The following is a 16960-nucleotide window of genomic DNA, read 5'->3' on the forward strand; positions in this document are numbered from 1 at the left end:
GTGTGTTGCTCTCCTGCTCTCATCCTGCGGCCGGTTCGATGAAAAACCTCTTGAGGGACAAAGAAAGACACTTGAATTGGGTGCAAACTCTTTTTAGTAAGGCATGTCCTCCAAATGTCCAAGAGCCTCTGGGGCCTCCAGGTCAGGGTTCATGTCTTCTAAATTTTCCTCTCCTGACGTCCGCTGTAGCGAGGAGGCTCGGGCTGCGTGGGAGCAGCTGCTTTGTAAGCTAAGCTATATTTAGCCGAGGAAGTAAAAGCGTGGGGTTTTTGTTTTTCCAGCGGAGGGGTTACATCACGCTTTGTCTTCTTGTTCTGTCCAGGAGCGGTCTGCAGGCCCAGGCCTCCACCTGCCGACGGCCCTGTGAGAAGGAACGACGCACTTTGCAAATGTACCTGGACTTTACCTGGGACGGTGAATGCAGCTCAAGTACGTTTACAAAAGAACACATGTGGTCTGAAGAAGGGCTGGTGTTGTCATGGAAACATGTTTAATGTACAGCAACGTGAGGAAGGGCGGCCGTCTTTTTGGGTCTGATACAAAAGTCTCTGGGTCTCTGGCGTCCGGCTCCTGGAATGTGGCTGCTTCTTCTGTGTAGGAACAAAAGACAATCGTGGTGGAGATGAAAGTGACATCTTGACAAACACAAGACAGAGAGGCTCCTTTTCCAGGACGCAGCGCTGACCCGAGCGTCATCTTGACTCCAAACACATACGTTTCACCGGGCTTCTCGGTTTCCGCCTTGCCGCTCAGCGTGATGTCAGCTCCTGCCATCAGCGACGCTTCCAGCGAAGCGTTTGCCGTTTCGCTGCCAATACACGACAGAAAGCCGTGAACAAAGTGGGAGGTAGCACCAGCTTCCAGGGAGGCGCCGCCTGGAGATGAGAGCAGGGGATGGAGGCTGGGTTTACCTGAACTTGTAGTCCGGAGGAAGGCTCAGCCCCAGGCGGTAGTCTCCCCTGGCTCTGGAGATCTGTCTCTGCAGGTCCCTGATGGAGCAGCAGTGGCCGCTGATTATGTAACCCAGGAAGAGCAGCTTCCCCCTGATGTACATCTGACACAGGACACAGGGTCACGAGAAAGCCTCAGCGGCGCCTCCCGGTGGTTGGAGCGCAGACCCGCGGCGGCCGATGGTCACTGACCAGGATCATCCCAGGAGCCGCGTTGTGCCGCTGCTGCAGCAGGGTGTTCTTCACCCCGTAGCTGGTCCTGCCAGTGGATATCTCGTACCTCACGAGGCGAAAGGAGTCTGTCTGGCACTGGGCGGGAAACATTCAGGTTATAGAGGAGCTGAGGCCGCCTCGCAGACCTGCCTTCTCCCCGTCCGGAGGGAGGGCACCGATCCCGTGGCATGCTGATGACCACGGGTTTTTTTTTCAGCAGGCAGCGGGCTCACAGGCCGCAGTTTTTCCCGACGGTTCGAACCTGGGTGCAGGGCCGGACCCTGTGCTTGTTCCTCTGCCTGTACAGCTCCTCCAGCGGGTCTTGGCTCAGTGCAGCGTCCGTGTCTGCGTGCAGCGTCACACACACCACCAGGATCTGCTGGCTGTGTGGGGGCTGGCCCGTGATGAAGGCGTCATACTCCAGGTCCGTCAGCACGGGCATAGCAGCACTGCTGCAGCAGCAGCGGCGCGGCCCAGCCTCCCCAAGCAGGGCCGCCCGCAGAAGGGGAGGGCAGACAGTGAGGGGGGCCGACGACGACATGGCGGCCTGAGCTAGGTGGCCGCTGAGGGACGAGGCCTGTAGCGCTGGAGGGTTCGGGACCATTACTGACCTGGGGGTCGGGGAAAACACACGCTGAGGACAGCATGCTCTGCACAGTGTGTGTGTGTGTGTGTGTGTGTGTGTGTGTGTGTGTGTGTGTGTGTGTGTGTGTGTGTGTGTGTGTGTGTGTGTGTGTGTGTGTGTGTGTGTGTGTGTGTCGGATGTGGCTCTCACTCAAACTTGATGTCTCTGTTGATTTGTAGGGATCTCACTGGTAAGCCACCACAGTCCTCGGTCTTCATTTTAATTGTCCTAAAAACACGCACAATTAGTACTTATGTACATACACACACACACACACACACATACACGCACACACACAGGAGTGCATCTTACTCCATCTTGCTGTCTCGGTGGATCTGAACGCTGCTGACTGGCAGGACACCTGGTTCCTCTTTGCTTTTCTTTCTAGACGTCCTACAAACAAACAATGGCAGTCATGAGGAGCTTCTGCAGCTCAGAGTCCAGAAGGTCCAGATCCAACGAGAACATGGACTCCCGACAGCACTCCCCTTCCAGTCACACACAGCTGCACCAAAGCCTCTAAATGCATGGCGAAGTTTGACCAACAGCTGTGTCAGGGCGGCAGGCTTTGTGGTTGCCACAGTGACCGAGCCAAATCGCTGACTGTTTCACAACTGTTTCTGTGTTCTCATGGAAAACCCACAACAGGCTCTTGTGGTAGAATGTCTCCGCTTGGACCATTCTGCTGACTGTTCGGCTGTCCTATCTGACAGCATAAAGACATGTTTGTATTTGCAAGTGTTATTTGCAGTCCTTATGTCCTCTATTGTAAGTCGCTTAGGATAAAAGCGTCTGCCAAATGTAATGTAATGTAATGTAATGTAATGTTTGGAGCCGTGGCTCCAGCAGAGGAACCGTCTGCGGGAGATGAGCTTTGGCCATGAAAGCGTCTCTTCCTTCTGAGTTACTTGTCATTCAATGTTCAAGCGTCGCACAGGTGTTCCTTGGCCATACCTCAGTAGCTTGTCCACTGGTCTTTCTACCCCCACTGACATCGGTGTTGGCCGCTCCAGGGGGTCGAAGCCCTCTCCCTGGAGCTGACTGTCCGGCAGAGCTGGCAGGGCGACGGGGCGTCCCTCTGGCCCCGGGCCGGCCCTCCGTGGGGCGGATGCCAGCCACTTGTGGTTCAGACACCCAATACCTGGAGGTGAGCGGGAGGACAGGGAAACAGAGAAGGTGACCCCGGGGAAGATGCAGGCAGCAGGATAAGCTGACACCGGACCTCCGCTTCAGCACTACGCCGGAAACACGAGAACCTTCTCCGCACACTCGGGCGGAATGACTGTCGCTCTGCAGAAATCTTTAGCAGGTCAGATTGGCCAATACCAATGGCCTCGCGGTAGTATTCCATCCAGGCCTCCATGGTGTTCTGCGCTCTCCACTGGAGCCTCTTCAGCTCCCGCTCCAGTCCTCCTCTCCTCCACGTGCCAGAGAGCTCCTCGACGTCTGTGGCCATTTGGAGGACCTCCTGGGAGAACAGACACCTGTCACACGGCCTTCTCCACCCCCTGGGTGACCTCAGACACCCAACTGCAGCTAGAAGATAGCTAGATAGTGGGACAGGCAGGCAGACAGGGGTGTATGCCTCCACTGATGTCTCCATGTTGTTCTCACCATCTCCTTGGTGGAGAGCTTCTTAGACACTGCAGAGAGTTGGAGTTGAACACTTTCATTCCCAGACCTGAAGCTGAGCGATGCAGATGTGCCACTGAGTAGCTGCACAGAGATCAGCTCTGACAGCTGTGGGCATGCACACACACACACATACACACACACACACACACACGTAATATGATTAACAATCATCTCCTAGCAGCTGAATGGTCTTCTATGACATGAAGGAACCTTATTGACCTCAGTGTCACAGTCAATGGCCTCTTCTTGAAGACCTCTTGTTGTAATTGGACCTTTGCATCTGAGGTTCTTACATGAAGGTCCACCGAGGAGCTTTGAAGGAATCTTACCTGGATATTGACCTTGGCTCTGAGGGACATGCCTGTCTGCCAGTTCCACTCCTTGGTCACTTGCCCGTAATGATCACAGAGGAACCCTCCATCCTGGTCCCACACTGCTGTAATGGCACAACTGCAAGAGTAAACAGAGGACATTAAGGCCGGAACCAATGGATGCAAACATGGCCGAAGGGCGGCGGGTCTTCTCACCTGATGGGGTGCGTGACGGCTCCGTGGCCGAACATGGTGATGGTGGCCAGAATGACGGGACAGTCGCTGTCACTAAAGACGTTGGTGTAGAAGCCTCCGCAGGGCAGGCAGGAGGAGCTCTGGCAGACCGCCATGCAGCCAGAGGGGTAGCTGTGGGCGGGGTCAAGGGTCACGCCGGGCTAGGACGACGGCACGTGGTTGTCATGTGTCGGCTGCCATGTCAGGAGGGTGAAGGATACTAGATGAAGGAGGAGCCGTCGTCGATCCTGTAGTAGAGCTTCCTCCGCACTGGGCCGAAGGGCTTCATCTCCGGGATCTGAGGCAGCCCATTGAACAAGGATGCAGGTCTGCTCCGCGGTGCCTGGGCCCTCCAGCTGGCTTTTGTGTCACCGTAATGACGGAGGATGGGCAGCTTATTCAGGCCGCCTTTGGATGTCTGTGTTTTACTGTAAGACAATGGAGGCAGGGTTTGCTGAGACAGTCTCACACCCGATGCCGCTGTGCTTCAGGTGTGAACCCTATCCTTCTGCTCCAGGTGTGAACCCCAACCCTCTGCTCCAGTGTGAACCCCAACCCTCTGCGCCAGGTGTGAACCCTAACCTTCTGCTCCAGATATGAACCCTAACCTTCTGCTCCAGGTGTGAACCCTAACCTTCTGCTCCAGGAGTGAACCCTAACCTTCTGCTCCAGGCGTGAACCCTACCCCTTTGAAGGGCGTCTGCAGGACACAGATCCATATAGCCTCTCAAAGTGAGCTATTGTGGTACTGCAGAGCATAAAGCCACCTCATGTGGAGGACACAGACCAACCAGAAGCTTTTCTGAGGAGAAGGCCTGGAACATCTAGTTCCCCATACATCTGTGGTGACGCTGCTCACCAAAGATTTCCTAAACGCCAAAGGATTTGCATTTAGTGAATGACATATTCTTCAAAATGAATGGTCAACTGGGGACGTTCTGATTTCCTTTTGACCATCACCTTTTGGGAGACCGAACCACTGAGCCACCTGACCACAGACAAGAAGAGGAAAGACACTGAGCAGAGGGTCCAGGTCAGACACGGCCTTTGGAGATGCACCATGCTAACAGGATGCTCTAAGAGACAAAGCCCAAAACCGTGTGGAGCGCTGAAGATCCACCCGTACAGGTTCATGAGGTAGTGGACCAAACACATCCGGCCTAGTGAGTTTGATCGATTAATGGAGCAGAGAGGGCAGTCCGACAGTCCACTTCACCTTCTTCCAAGGAGGAGCGTCTCCTCTGCCTTTCAGCACCAAGATAACGTCTGGAGTCTGAAGTTAGTGGTTGAAGAGGACGTGTTATATTCACTCCTTCATAGCCTTCATCATGAGGTCCTCCTTTGGGGAGTGAAAGTCTTTAGTCCATTCAGTGCGACCACAACGCTGAGGCCCGTCCATGTTCAGGCTGATAACGCACACCGGAGCCGCTTTGTACGAGACCCAATGCACTGCTGTCATGTTGGGAATTTACGAGATCGGCCGGCAGCAGCGTGAAATTCGACGAGAAGTCAATCACGCACCCTGAGTTCCTGGCTGTCTGCAGACGCTCCACCACCCACCGGCACAAGGTCAACCTCTGCCGCGCGTCATAAAAGGGCTGCTCGGGTTGGACAATCCGCCCTGGACAGAAAGCACACTCAGCGTGGGCAGCGGGATTATGCTGGCGGTGATTTTGCACCTACCTGGACCTTTGCAGCAGCAGGATGAGATGGAGAAACGGAAGGTGGAGGAGCTGGGACCTGCTTCAGTAGGCCAGGTGGAAGGGCAGATCAACCACAGGTCAGCACCAACACTGATATCAGCACACTGAGAGACACTTATACCTCCTCCAGGGGAAACAGTCTACTACTGCAGACTGCTCACAAGAAGACGACCAGGAGGAAAACATGGTGGCAGAACCCTCAATGAAGACCCTCATAACATCTATGTTATGTGTATGTGTATGTGTATGTGTATGTGTATGTGTATGTGTGTGTGTGGGCTACCAAGTCAATCCTCTCAACTGTCTGATTGTTACTTCAGACAAAGTTCTCTCAGTTATTTCTTTTTAGTTCTGCTCCAGCATTGGAAACAGACACCACCTTTGCTGATCAGTGATTTCCAGCACGGAGATGTTTCACCATCACCTGCTGGTCCAGGTCGTTCTCAGATCTCCTGCTCCATCACTCATTCGTGGTCTCACCCAGGGATCCAGGTGAAGTGACGAATGACAGGAGGAGATGCGGGAGCCAGAGCTGCTGGAGCTCCATAGCATCAGCAACCATTGACACGACTACATGTGGACTTCTAGAACTGTGTGTAGAACTGCACCGCACTGTATACAACACTACACTCCAAACACTCACTGGGGACTGGAGACAGGGAGGGAGTGAAAGAAGGAGAAGGAGAGAGAGGAAGAGAGAGAGAGAGGAAGAGAGAGAGGAAAAGAAGGGGGGGGAGGTCCAGTCGTGGAGGTCACCCCTCCCTGCAGCTCTACCTGCTTCCACAGCGCATTTCCTCCTCTTGGAGCGGGAGAAGGCATGCATTGGTGGCTTCCGGTCGCAGGGACTGACGTGTCCCAGCATCAGAGCTCTGCCGGTCCCGGGTTCCACTCGGCCTCGCTCTGGCCGCCGGCATGGGGCATCGGCCATCTTGGAGCCGCCTTTGGCTTTCCGGCGGCGGTCCGGGGGCCGCGGAGTGGGTGGCCGCTCAGGGTCGGCCGCGAAGTCCTGCCATGAATAGCTGAGGAGGTTGGCGATGCCCTGCGGGAGGCGGCCGGCCTCAGGCCACCGGTGCAGGGCCAGGACGCGGGCCAGCTCGTTGAGCAGGTGCGGGGCGGTCCTCTTGTAGACCTCCACCGGGTCCTGGCCCCTGGTGGTCAGCGGCTCCGCCAGCCGGGGTCCCGGCAGCCGGGGCTCTGCCGGCTGGGGCTCGTCCCCCAGGGGACGCGGCCTCCGCTCCCCACGCACCTCCCTCCGATCATGTTCTGGAAATCTGCACAGGTGGAGGGGGGGGGGGTCAGGCGAACCGGTGAATGCAGGGTAATTCCGCCCCTCAGTGAAAGTAATAGATTACCGTGCTTGCGGTCGCTGCGGCCCCTCCTTGGGCGCCCGGCGCTGTGCGGTGGGCCCTCGCCTCCCCTGGACCACGCTGCGTCTCGTCGGCTGCAGAAAGACGCGCTCACTGTCATACCGTGACCTGCACGCGCCGCGCGGCACCGGCGGCACGCGGCGCGCACGGCTCACCCGCTTACCTGGTCGAAGAAGTACAGCGGCCCGAGAGACGTCATCAAATCACCGGGGACGGGAGAGGCCGAACCGAGCCGAGCCGCGGCGGAGGAGTGTGTGTGTGTGTGTGTGTGTGTGTGTGTGTGTGTGTGTGTGTGCGTGTGTGATGTGTGCACATGACAGCCGGTACTATGTGACAGTGACCCCCCATCTCCCCACTCGGAAGGGCGCACTGCCCAATGACCCCCCCCCCGAGTGACGTCATGGCCCTGCGTTAACACGTGCGGCCCCTTTGTGACATCACAGCTTCCACCTTCACAGAGCCGGCACACACACACACACACACACGCACAGACCACATACTCGTGCACACATGCGCACATCCCCACTCACCCCCGCGCTCACACATACATAGACACCCACCCACAGTGAAACGGCGGGCTGTCAGCGCAGAGGAAGCCGGACTCACCGAGGAGGAGGAGAGGAGGAAGAAGAGGAGTGGAGGAAGAAGAAGAGGAAGAAGAGGAGGAAGGTGTGTTCTCCGGCCGTCCAGGTTGCAGGCAGACCGTGGTTTCTCCTCGGAGGCGCTGAAACGAGCTGCTCAACGATTTTCTCCCTCACCTGTCTCTCATTGGTGACGGTCGGTCTCCTCCAGAAGATCGTCCTCCACCGTCCGGAACTTGAGCTCCCCCGCAGGTCCTCCCGCAGGTCATGGCGCAGCCCGCACCTCGGCGGGAAGAGGAACCGCAGGTCTTCAGTGTGAACGATCTGACCGCGGAGAGAGAAGACCCGGACACGCCGGAAACCGTGAGGAGGAAGAGGAGGAAGAAGAAGAAGAACAAGGCAACCGCGACAGGTAAGACCAGCTGACCCCCCATCCGTGCACGGGCGTTGAACCGAAGATCTCAACCTGGAAGACGTCCAGAGGGGAGAGCAGTCAGACCACAGGGAGGTTCAGGGTTGGTTCTGAGGTGGACCTGCAGGGGCCAGATGGAACCCAGACGTTCCGGAGCCCCACGAAGGGTGTTGAGACCGGGACTACCGCAGGACACCGCGCCCTTGAGCACCGCGGCGGAGCGGCGCTGCTCAGCCTCCGCCAGGGGAGGACATGGAGGACGTGGAGGACATGGAGAAGCTTCGTGACAGGACACAACCTCAATGAACTCCCCCTGCGCGCGCGCGCGCGCGTGTGTGTGACTTTGCCGCAGGAGCGGGCGGGTGTGAGCGGGACGGAGACTCAGGAGGTGCAGGCGAGGCGGCCGAACAGCTGGAGCGGCAAACGCTGGAGGATCAGGAACGAGAGGAGGATGGAGAGGAAGGTAACTGGCCGCCTTCATCATCTTCTTCAACTTCTCCTAAAACTTTGAAACTCATCTGCACGTCTGCAGTGTGGTACTGGATCTCTGTAAGACATGCAGGTGCCTCCAACAGATGGAGATGAAGGAGAGAACCCAGGTGCGAAGAGGAAGAAAAAGAAGAAAAAGAAGAAGGGCGGTGAGCATCTCCTCCATGCATAGTGACCTTCTGCAGGTGCCGCTTGTTAAAGTGGTTGAAGCTGGCTGGAGATCGGTGGTTGCTCTGGAAGGCAGCGAGTCCATGGGGCCTCGGAGCTGCGGGGAAACGACACTGGGGAGGGGGGCTTTGTGCCCCCAACAAGTGGAGGAACATTTCAGGTTTGGAGACAGGGGTTCTCCTCACCGTGGACACCACAGCAGAGGGTTTCAAGAAGAATGAATTGAAACAAAGCTACGTTGAAAGAGGATCAGCGGGTTCTCAGAGAAAGTGACACCTGAGCACCGCTGGATCTTCTTTGAGCTTCTTCACCTGCAGGAGAGCAAAGGCTCTGCACCTAATTCCTCCGCTCAGCATCCATGCAGGGACGAACTCTCCTGCATGGACCCGTCTCTGCCTGTTCTGGTCCGACTCTTTGGAGGTTCTTTGTCCTCCTGCTCCAGCTGCAGTGAGAGCTGGAGGACCTGTCATGACTCACAGTTGCGACAACCATCATAGTTATGATCGAACATCATTCCATTAAACATATGAAGATATAACTTTCTCCCCGTCCTTGTCCTCCCTCTGTTTTTCTCTGGACGTGTGGACGTGGGCCACAGCGAAGGGACAGACAGACCCCCCTTCGATCCCGGTGTCTGAGCTTTATCCCAGCGGAGGCTTTCCAAAGGGGGAGGAGTGTGAATATCCTCCATCCAAAGATGGGTGGGTGACCTCTGCACACGTGTGAAATGTGCGTGTGTGCCGTTTCCTCTCATGGATCTCCATCCCAACAGGCGCGGTGCAGCATGGCGGCGCTCCAGCGAGGAGAAGCGAGCGCTCGACCTGGCCAACGAGGAGATGTGGAATGACTTCAGGCAGGCGGCTGAGGCCCACCGGCAGGTCCGCACCTACGTGATGACCTGGATCAAACCGGGGATGACCATGATCGACATCTGGTGAGGACACGATCTCGAGGTAACACGAGGGAACCCATGGTAACCCGAGATGATCTGAGATCAGATCAGGAAGATAAACTTTGGTTTGAGGTTGTGTTTACAGTGAGATACTGGGGTTTATGATGGGACGTCTGTCCTGAAAGCGCCGTCTGCTTGGGGTCTTGGCAGTGAGAAGCTGGAGGCCTGCTCCCGGAGGCTCATCAAGGAGGATGGGCTGAAGGCCGGCCTGGCGTTCCCCACCGGCTGCTCCATCAACCACTGTGCGGCCCACTACACCCCCAATGCCGGAGACCCAACCCTGCTGCGCTACGACGACGTCTGCAAGATCGACTTTGGAACGCACATCAACGGTGAGCGCTTCCAGGTGGCCGCCGCGCCTTCGCTTGTGGTGGGCCGAGAGCTCTGGACAGAAGGTGACCTCTCCGTGTCCCTCGTCGGAAGGTTCAGAGATGTTTGAGATTAAATCTGCAGTCCGGGATAATGAAGATCTCACACTCTTCCTCATGTCAACAATGAGGATGGTGTTGTATTTTCACTCGCGAGTCACAAAGACCTTTGCTCTTGCAGGTCGGATCATAGACTGCGCCTTCACCGTCACCTTCAATCCAAAGTACGATCGGCTGCTGGAGGCTGTGAGAGATGCCACCAACACCGGCATCAAGGTGTCTCTGTCCGATGTTCTGTCTGTCCACATCCAGGGACCTCTGGAGCTCCTCGCATTTAGTGGCTACAAATGATAATAGAGTGCGGTTGTTCTGCTCCACTCGGGTGGAGCCTCAGAGGTAACTGAAGCCCTCAGCTTTCTGACGACCATCTTTGTGCCCAGGCCGCAGGCATCGACGTGCGTCTGTGCGACATTGGTGAAACCATTCAGGAGGTCATGGAGTCCTACGAGGTGGAGCTAGACGGCAAAACATATCAAGGTAGTACGAGGCCGCCTGTCTCCTCCAAATTGCCTCCAGGGACTGAATCCGGGTTGTTCTGGTCTTTGCAGTGAAGCCGGTGCGGAATCTGAACGGACACTCCATCGGGCCATACAGGATCCACTCCGGGAAGACCGTCCCCATCGTGAAGGGGGGTGAAGGAACGCGCATGGAGGTGATTCTCCAGCACCGTCGCAAACACCTCTGCTCCGCTTCGTACCTGGACCCCTGAAGGTCCACAGCCTCACTCATTCACCCTGAAGGTCCACAGCCTTCATTCGCCCAAACACACCCGAGTCACAGCCGTCTTTGCTGGTGTGGTTTGGTCTCCTGAAAACCTGGAGCCTTTCTCCGGAGGAAGGCTTTGACAGGTGTCCTCGGGAGCTCGGGCTCCAGTTATTGTCTGGACCGAGCCTGGGCCAGATGTTCATCTGGTGAACGAATGAACTCTGGATGGATCAGTGGAGGTTCTTGGACATCCGGTTCACGGTCGGTACTTGTCAAAATCTTGACAACCACGGAACTGTGGAATAAGGAACCAGCTGGTGCTCCGTCTCCAGAACCAATGGCTGAACCGTGGGCATCCAGTAGTGATTGACAGTCTCGGGGCGTTTGGAGCTCGGGGGGGGGGGCTCCCCTGAGAACCTTCTCAGACACTGTGGTGGCTTCAGCCACGTCTTTGGAGTGGACCACCTGCTGAGGAAGGCCAGCTCGGTCCTGGGGACTGCGAGGGGAGAGGAGGATGGTAACAAAGCTACAAATATATCCACCCATGCAGACCATCAGTGCAGCACTGAGCAGCTCCTTCAGCAACACACTCCTGCACCCTGAGTGTGTGAAGGAATGGCTTGGCAGGAGCTTCCTACCGCCTGCTGACCATCCTTCTTTCAGTCATTCACCCAAACATCCGCTCACTGCACATTACTAGTTGCCACTTTTGCACATGTTTATACTGATTATATTTTGTTTATATTCCTATTTTTTTCTTATATTTTTCTGGCATTCATGTATCTTAGAGAATGCACCCTCCTGCTGTGTGAGTGCAGATGTTCCCACTGTGGGACCGCTGCAGGGACGTAGCGTCCCGCAGATACAGGCCTGGATGGTGTTTGGACAGAGAGCGGAGTTTAACCTGCGAGAAGCGGCGCAGCGTTTCTTCCCGCCCGTTGCAGTGTGTGTGCTGTGCGCCAGAAACGGCTGGGCGTTACAAAACTGAGCGATTATCAAAGGGAGGGGAAGGCGTCACAGCGTTATCAGCCTGTAACACCAGGACTGCAGTGAGAGTCTCACAGGAGTGCAGACACAGCAGGCTGGTGGAGGAAGGACCTTCAGCCTGCAGGGGAGGATTCTGGGCTCACTGTCAGACCCACAAATCTTCTTCCCCGCTGCGTCCTCGAGGCACATCCTCCCTCCCTTCTCACCAGTGTCCTAAATGTGAAAATTCCTGTGGAAATCTTCTCAATGTGACGAAAAGATTCCCACAAGAATTCACTGTGACCTGGATGGCGGAGGACCTCAGCAGACATAAAGGTGCAAAACCACCTTCTGCTGGAGTCTGGTAGACTTCTAACGTCATGCTCCTCACTAACTCCTCCGCTTCGTTCCCAGGAGGGGGAGGCCTACGCCATCGAGACCTTCGGCAGCACCGGGCGGGGAGCCGTCTACGATGACATGGAATGCTCGCATTACATGAAGAACTTCACCGTGGGACACGTGCCGATAAGGTGGGCTCGGCAGCGTTCAGGCTGGCAAATGACCTGTCGGCAGCCGGTGAATAAAAACACGTAGGCCGAGCAGGGAACATATTTCTAACGGCGCAGCTTATTTCAAGCAAAAATATGTGACAGAGGCAGAGAAAATGTGGTAAAAGGCGACATTTTCCAGCCGGTGTTAACGCAGCTGTCCCTGTAATTACCAGTTTATGTCATTCTGACTGCGGCGCGTTGACCCACTGGCTCGCCCGTGCTGCGGTCGCTCCAGCGGACACTGGCGTCTTTGGGTCGGCTTCACGCCTCATTTGCTCCCTGTCTCTTTCCTGCCGCAGACTTCCGAGAGCCAAGCATCTTCTCAACGTGATCAACGAGAACTTTGGCACTCTGGCGTTCTGCCGCCGCTGGCTGGACCGTCTGGGCGAGAGCAAGTATCTGATGGCCCTGAAGAACCTGTGCGACCTCGGCATCGTGGACCCGTACCCCCCCCTCTGCGACATCAAGGGCAGCTACACGGCCCAGTACGAGCACACCGTCCTGCTCAGACCCACTTGCAAGGAGGTGGTGAGCCGGGGAGACGACTACTGAGCGCCATCTGCTGGCTTTGGATGTGCTGCAGAGATGCAGAAGCTCTCTCCCCTGGAGGCCGCAGCTTGAGAAGATTTAGAAATTTATTTTAGCAAGAGCAGGAACCATATGTCATGGCTGCAGCTTGTTAGCGCGTTCTCTCCAGGGGGAAAAGGAGCGCGCCATTCCGACAGCTTTCACAGTGTTTTATCTTCGGGCATGTCCTCATTTGGAAGGGGCGCACAGTGAAAACGGCCTCCGCTGCTTTCGCGCTTCGATCTCCCGGTGGCTCCACCTCCGCCCGTCCACACACACTCACACCCCCGTGCACCACTGTCTGCCCGAGGACAAGGGGGGCTGGGAATCAAACCTCCACCTTCCCAGCTCCGCCAGCTGAGCCACAGCCGCCCCAAAAGCTCAGCAGCTTTGGTCGAAGACCTTTGAGAGTTGTTTTTCGAGAGGTCTTTTCTGTGTTTTCTGTGTAATATTTAATATACTGCGAATGGATTCTCTTTAACTTGATGGATGCCGTTATTAAACAAATGTGTTCTAAGAAACTCATTCAGGATGCGTTTCCATCATTTAACCAAGAGAGGGCAACGCCACAGCTTGGAGCAGACCGGCAGACCCGAGAAGGTGCGAGAACCAACCAACAACGAACCCCCTCAGCCAGAGAGAGAAGCTCTCTGGCTGGAGCTTGAGAGAGATAAGATTAAGGCAATGAACATCCTTCTGGTGCAGAGCAGCTTCATGTGCCCTACATCTTCACCGTGTCCTTCAGGCGAACGTTCGCTGCACTGGGAAGAAACCTTGGCCCAGGCGGTGGTGTGACGGCGAGGGGACGCATCATGTCTCCTTGCTAACATTTACTCTGCAAGGAGAGACAGGCTGGTCCTGAACCAGCACAGGATTCTGGACACATTTCTTCTGGCGCAGCAGGGGGGCATTCTGCATTTAGAGACACATCCGGCGCAGGCCGTTCACTGCATGTTCAGACATGTTCACTGGTTTCTGAGTACCAGTGAACATCTTGTTGTGCTGAGGATGTTTAGCGGGAAGTTTGGATGGTTAAACTCAACCTCCCCAGATCCACCCTACCAGAGCAAACACCAGCCTTGAAGGTTTGATCTTGCTCTCGGTTCTCCAGTCTAGCTGAGGACTTCACTAGAGTCAGAAGGTCACTGTCTCTCCAACATCGTCGTCCTACGGGTCGGTCTACAGGTGGCAGCAGTCTCCTGAGGATGCTGAGGATCTCGTGTCCCGGGTTAGATGGGACGCCAGCAGCCTCATGACTTGCCTCAGCGCACTACGACCCTGGGGCGGAGGGAGCGTTCAGTCACTGAACATCTCAGTTCAATCTCAAACAGAGGACAGTTTTCTCCCGTCAGCACTTTAAGTAGTGGAGATGTTGCTCCACCAGTCTCATTCCAACCTCCCTATTAGGAAGGAGGAAGAAAGAACCTCCTCCTCACAACGACGCTGGAGACCTGGAGTCTGTGGGAGCCTCACCTGAGTTGAGGACGGACAGGAGCGGTCTTTGGTGGTCCAGGACTCGGGCTACAGAGTGACACTTCCTCATGGGATCTGCCACAACAGCTACCTGACCTTCACATCCACCTCTGCACGTGAGCGTTCGTCACGAGCCGAGATCACCTCCAGCGGCAGCACCGATGGAGTAGGACAGGCGACGGAGTCAGCAGATTGCAACCCCGCTGCAGAGAGCAGAGCTGACCTTCTGCCTCTCAGGACTCACACCTCTCAAACAGGGATTTAAAGGGGAAGCGAGCTGTCCAGAGAACTTTCCATCAGGAGTCCTGGAGAGGCCATGAACCCCTGCGCTCATCTGCACACGCATTCCGCCACAAACCGAGGCAAAAAAAAAAGGCCAGCAAATAACAGGAGTCTCCTCTGAATTTCTGAAAGATTCCTCAGCCCAGGAACATCTCCATCCGTAAACAGCTGACCGGGGCTTTCTACTGCTCCGGTCAGAGGGTGCGTAGAATACAATTAATATTAGAATACGATCATATTAAAAAGTCATAAAACACATTTCTTTAAATGGACACAAAGATGCCTCTGTGCTGCCTGTCCACAGCAGGAGACGGACCAGAAGCTAATTTATAAGAGGCAGAATGCAGCGGGAGCAGAAAACGGAAGAATCTGGAAGAATCCGGAACGGTTTATTGATCTGTCCTTCGCAATCCGTTCCTGTCAGCCGATGCATCCGAGGACAGCACAAAGGTTATTTTAGGCCTATAGAGGCACTTCATGAGGTGGGTGTCTGGGGTACAAGTGGACCCCCATATTTGGAGGATCAGCAGCTTTTGGCTGTAGTTCGGTATTCGGTTTAAGTGCTGCAACCTTCAACCACAGGTAATCCCTTGTTGGCTTCCTCTCACAGTCCGAATCATGCGAGAGGTTCAGTGAAGACCCCTCATTCTCCAGGCGTGAATGGTTGGAGGTATCCGAGCGTGGTCCTAGGGTGGACCAGTGATCCAGGTCGTGCCCCCCCCTGCAAGATCAGCAGAAGGTGGGTGGGACAGAGGAAAGCAGACGCATATTTTCAGAAACAAAACTACCCGGTGGAGTTTCCTGCCCGCTCACTTGGACATCAGCCTGCTGTCTAATTAAGTGATGACATGAAGATTGGTCTCCAAAGTATTTTTATAGCTTTGTTTGCTTCACGTATTTCCGCCCATAAATCTGGATAAACCAAACTCAATCTGCAGCCTCAGCGGTTCCTCCTTCAGCTCAGGCCTCCAATTCAAGCTCTCCAGCGGCTGGAGGACAGACGTCTCTTGTTGTTTATTTATTTGGTTAATGAACACACATGAGACATGCATATATACCAGTGGTGGGCCATCAGGGCCTGCAAGGCTTTCTCTGCTGGCCCAAAAAACAATATCTGAATGACAAACATTAATTAAAATTTGTCCATGAATACTTATTAAGTAATTCCAAATGGTCTGTTCACTTCCTTTCATAGCTTTTCTCCTAGTTGTGCCGCCTCCAGACATGCATTTTCATACTAAAGCATTTAACCTATCACATTTCAGCCATAATCTGTTGCCAGGCAGGGTCAAAGTCAACGGCGTCTGCCTGAGAGGGGGGCCTGCACAATCGGTTCTGCAAGCCCTTCACGCAAAAAATAAGTGTTGATGATGCTGTTGCTTCAACCAATTAGATTTTGAGTTGGCGACATCAAAGCCCTCTAGCAGGCTTCAGCAACGTCAGCGCATTCACACCCTCTGATTGCATAGCCACAGACTGGACAAGTGTATTAGTGAGGAGAAGCGTACTGGCGAGCTGCGAACAGGAATATAGTTATGTTTGTTTAATATTGTTTTTTTCAACCTAGGAGGAGAAGAAACGGATTTAGTTACTAATGTATTGTTAAAGCGATTTTCTTTTTGAAGAGAAGCTGGACATAGCAAAGAAGGGTCGGGGAACTCCTAAGCTAGCGAACCTGTCACAACCAGGGAAAGGATTTGTTCGACATTCTCAGGCCACGAACGACGACGGGTAGCCCTTGCTCATAGGCTCTGAGGCAAATTTTATTGCTGGCAGTGCTTTGAGCCGAAGCACACGGATAATCTGTACGACAGAATAATTGAACTCTGTTTGAGAAAGAAAGGAGAATGGATTTTGTCTACAAATGATCAGAATTTTGGCGAGTAAAATGCTGCTATTTTCCTAAATAATACTGCAAGTTTATCAGGTTATTATTGGTGCTTTTTGTGTGTCGCAGCTGTTTGCTATAAAGGCATTTATTGTGGCTACTGTCCGTTTGTGTGGCTCCCGCCACGGGACCGGACTTTTGTTGTCCCGGTTTGTTCAGGAACTGATCAAGCAGGAATGGTTTATTCAAAGTCAGGAAATACACTTACGAGATATCCCGGGCCAGATATATCCCGGGCTGGAATGAATGTCATCCCGAGAGGATCGTTCTCCCTCTCTGCACATACGCTGAGACGCGTCCTGCGGATGTGCAGGTGAGGAGGTTTTGGCCCCGAGCCGAGGAGGCACAGTCATTTTATACCATCGCCTCAACAGTCGGGTTTATTTCCTAATAAGGACTTGTTTTACACACTCTTGGAATTTGGGCACTTGCGTTGGCGGGTCGCGCCCCGGACAAAGCC

The 16960-nt window shown here is 54.7% G+C and overlaps 2 protein-coding genes and 2 long non-coding RNA genes across 5 annotated transcripts; 2 read left to right on the top strand and 2 right to left on the bottom strand.

Moving 5' to 3' along the window:
• Positions 1-14: 14 nt before the first annotated feature.
• LOC147224640 (uncharacterized protein C3orf20-like) lies at positions 15-5123 on the bottom strand. Its single transcript, XM_086163655.1, has 15 exons — positions 5066-5123; positions 4929-4956; positions 4190-4396; positions 3951-4100; positions 3753-3873; positions 3403-3528; positions 3115-3256; positions 2743-2929; positions 2101-2181; positions 1939-2016; positions 1426-1774; positions 1143-1259; positions 912-1054; positions 716-808; positions 15-590 (listed from the first exon to the last, which is right to left on the bottom strand). The coding sequence occupies exons 1-15, from the start codon at positions 5121-5123 to the stop codon at positions 491-493; spliced, it is 1980 nt and encodes a 659-aa protein (XP_086019781.1). The 3' UTR covers positions 15-490.
• A 366-nt stretch (positions 5124-5489) lies between these two features.
• LOC147224641 (uncharacterized) lies at positions 5490-6545 on the bottom strand. The gene is made up of 3 exons (XR_015107375.1): positions 6446-6545; positions 5652-5711; positions 5490-5589 (listed from the first exon to the last, which is right to left on the bottom strand). It is a non-coding gene; the product is annotated as an uncharacterized LOC147224641 (long non-coding RNA).
• A 965-nt stretch (positions 6546-7510) lies between these two features.
• LOC147224642 (methionine aminopeptidase 2-like) lies at positions 7511-13775 on the top strand. 2 transcript variants are annotated; one of them, XM_086163808.1, is made up of 12 exons: positions 7511-7707; positions 7831-8031; positions 8384-8494; positions 8607-8669; positions 9287-9389; positions 9461-9622; positions 9791-9972; positions 10190-10284; positions 10449-10545; positions 10617-10720; positions 12154-12269; positions 12590-13775. In XM_086163808.1, the coding sequence occupies exons 2-12, from the start codon at positions 7887-7889 to the stop codon at positions 12840-12842; spliced, it is 1431 nt and encodes a 476-aa protein (XP_086019934.1). In that variant the 5' UTR covers positions 7511-7707; positions 7831-7886; the 3' UTR covers positions 12843-13775. The 2 variants fall into 2 exon arrangements, with proteins under 2 accessions (XP_086019934.1, XP_086019936.1); XM_086163810.1 differs by having other exon boundaries at positions 7834-8031.
• Positions 13776-13801: 26 nt separating this feature from the next.
• On the top strand, positions 13802-15584 carry LOC147224643 (uncharacterized). Its single transcript, XR_015107412.1, has 3 exons — positions 13802-14813; positions 14920-15094; positions 15223-15584. It is a non-coding gene; the product is annotated as an uncharacterized LOC147224643 (long non-coding RNA).
• The last annotated feature ends 1376 nt before the right edge of the window (positions 15585-16960 follow it).

The sequence above is a fragment of the Fistularia commersonii genome, chromosome 17 (assembly GCF_037954325.1).
Source record: "Fistularia commersonii isolate RoL2024-O1a breed Wild chromosome 17, RoL_Fcom_v1.0, whole genome shotgun sequence".
Lineage (NCBI taxonomy): Eukaryota > Metazoa > Chordata > Actinopteri > Syngnathiformes > Fistulariidae > Fistularia > Fistularia commersonii.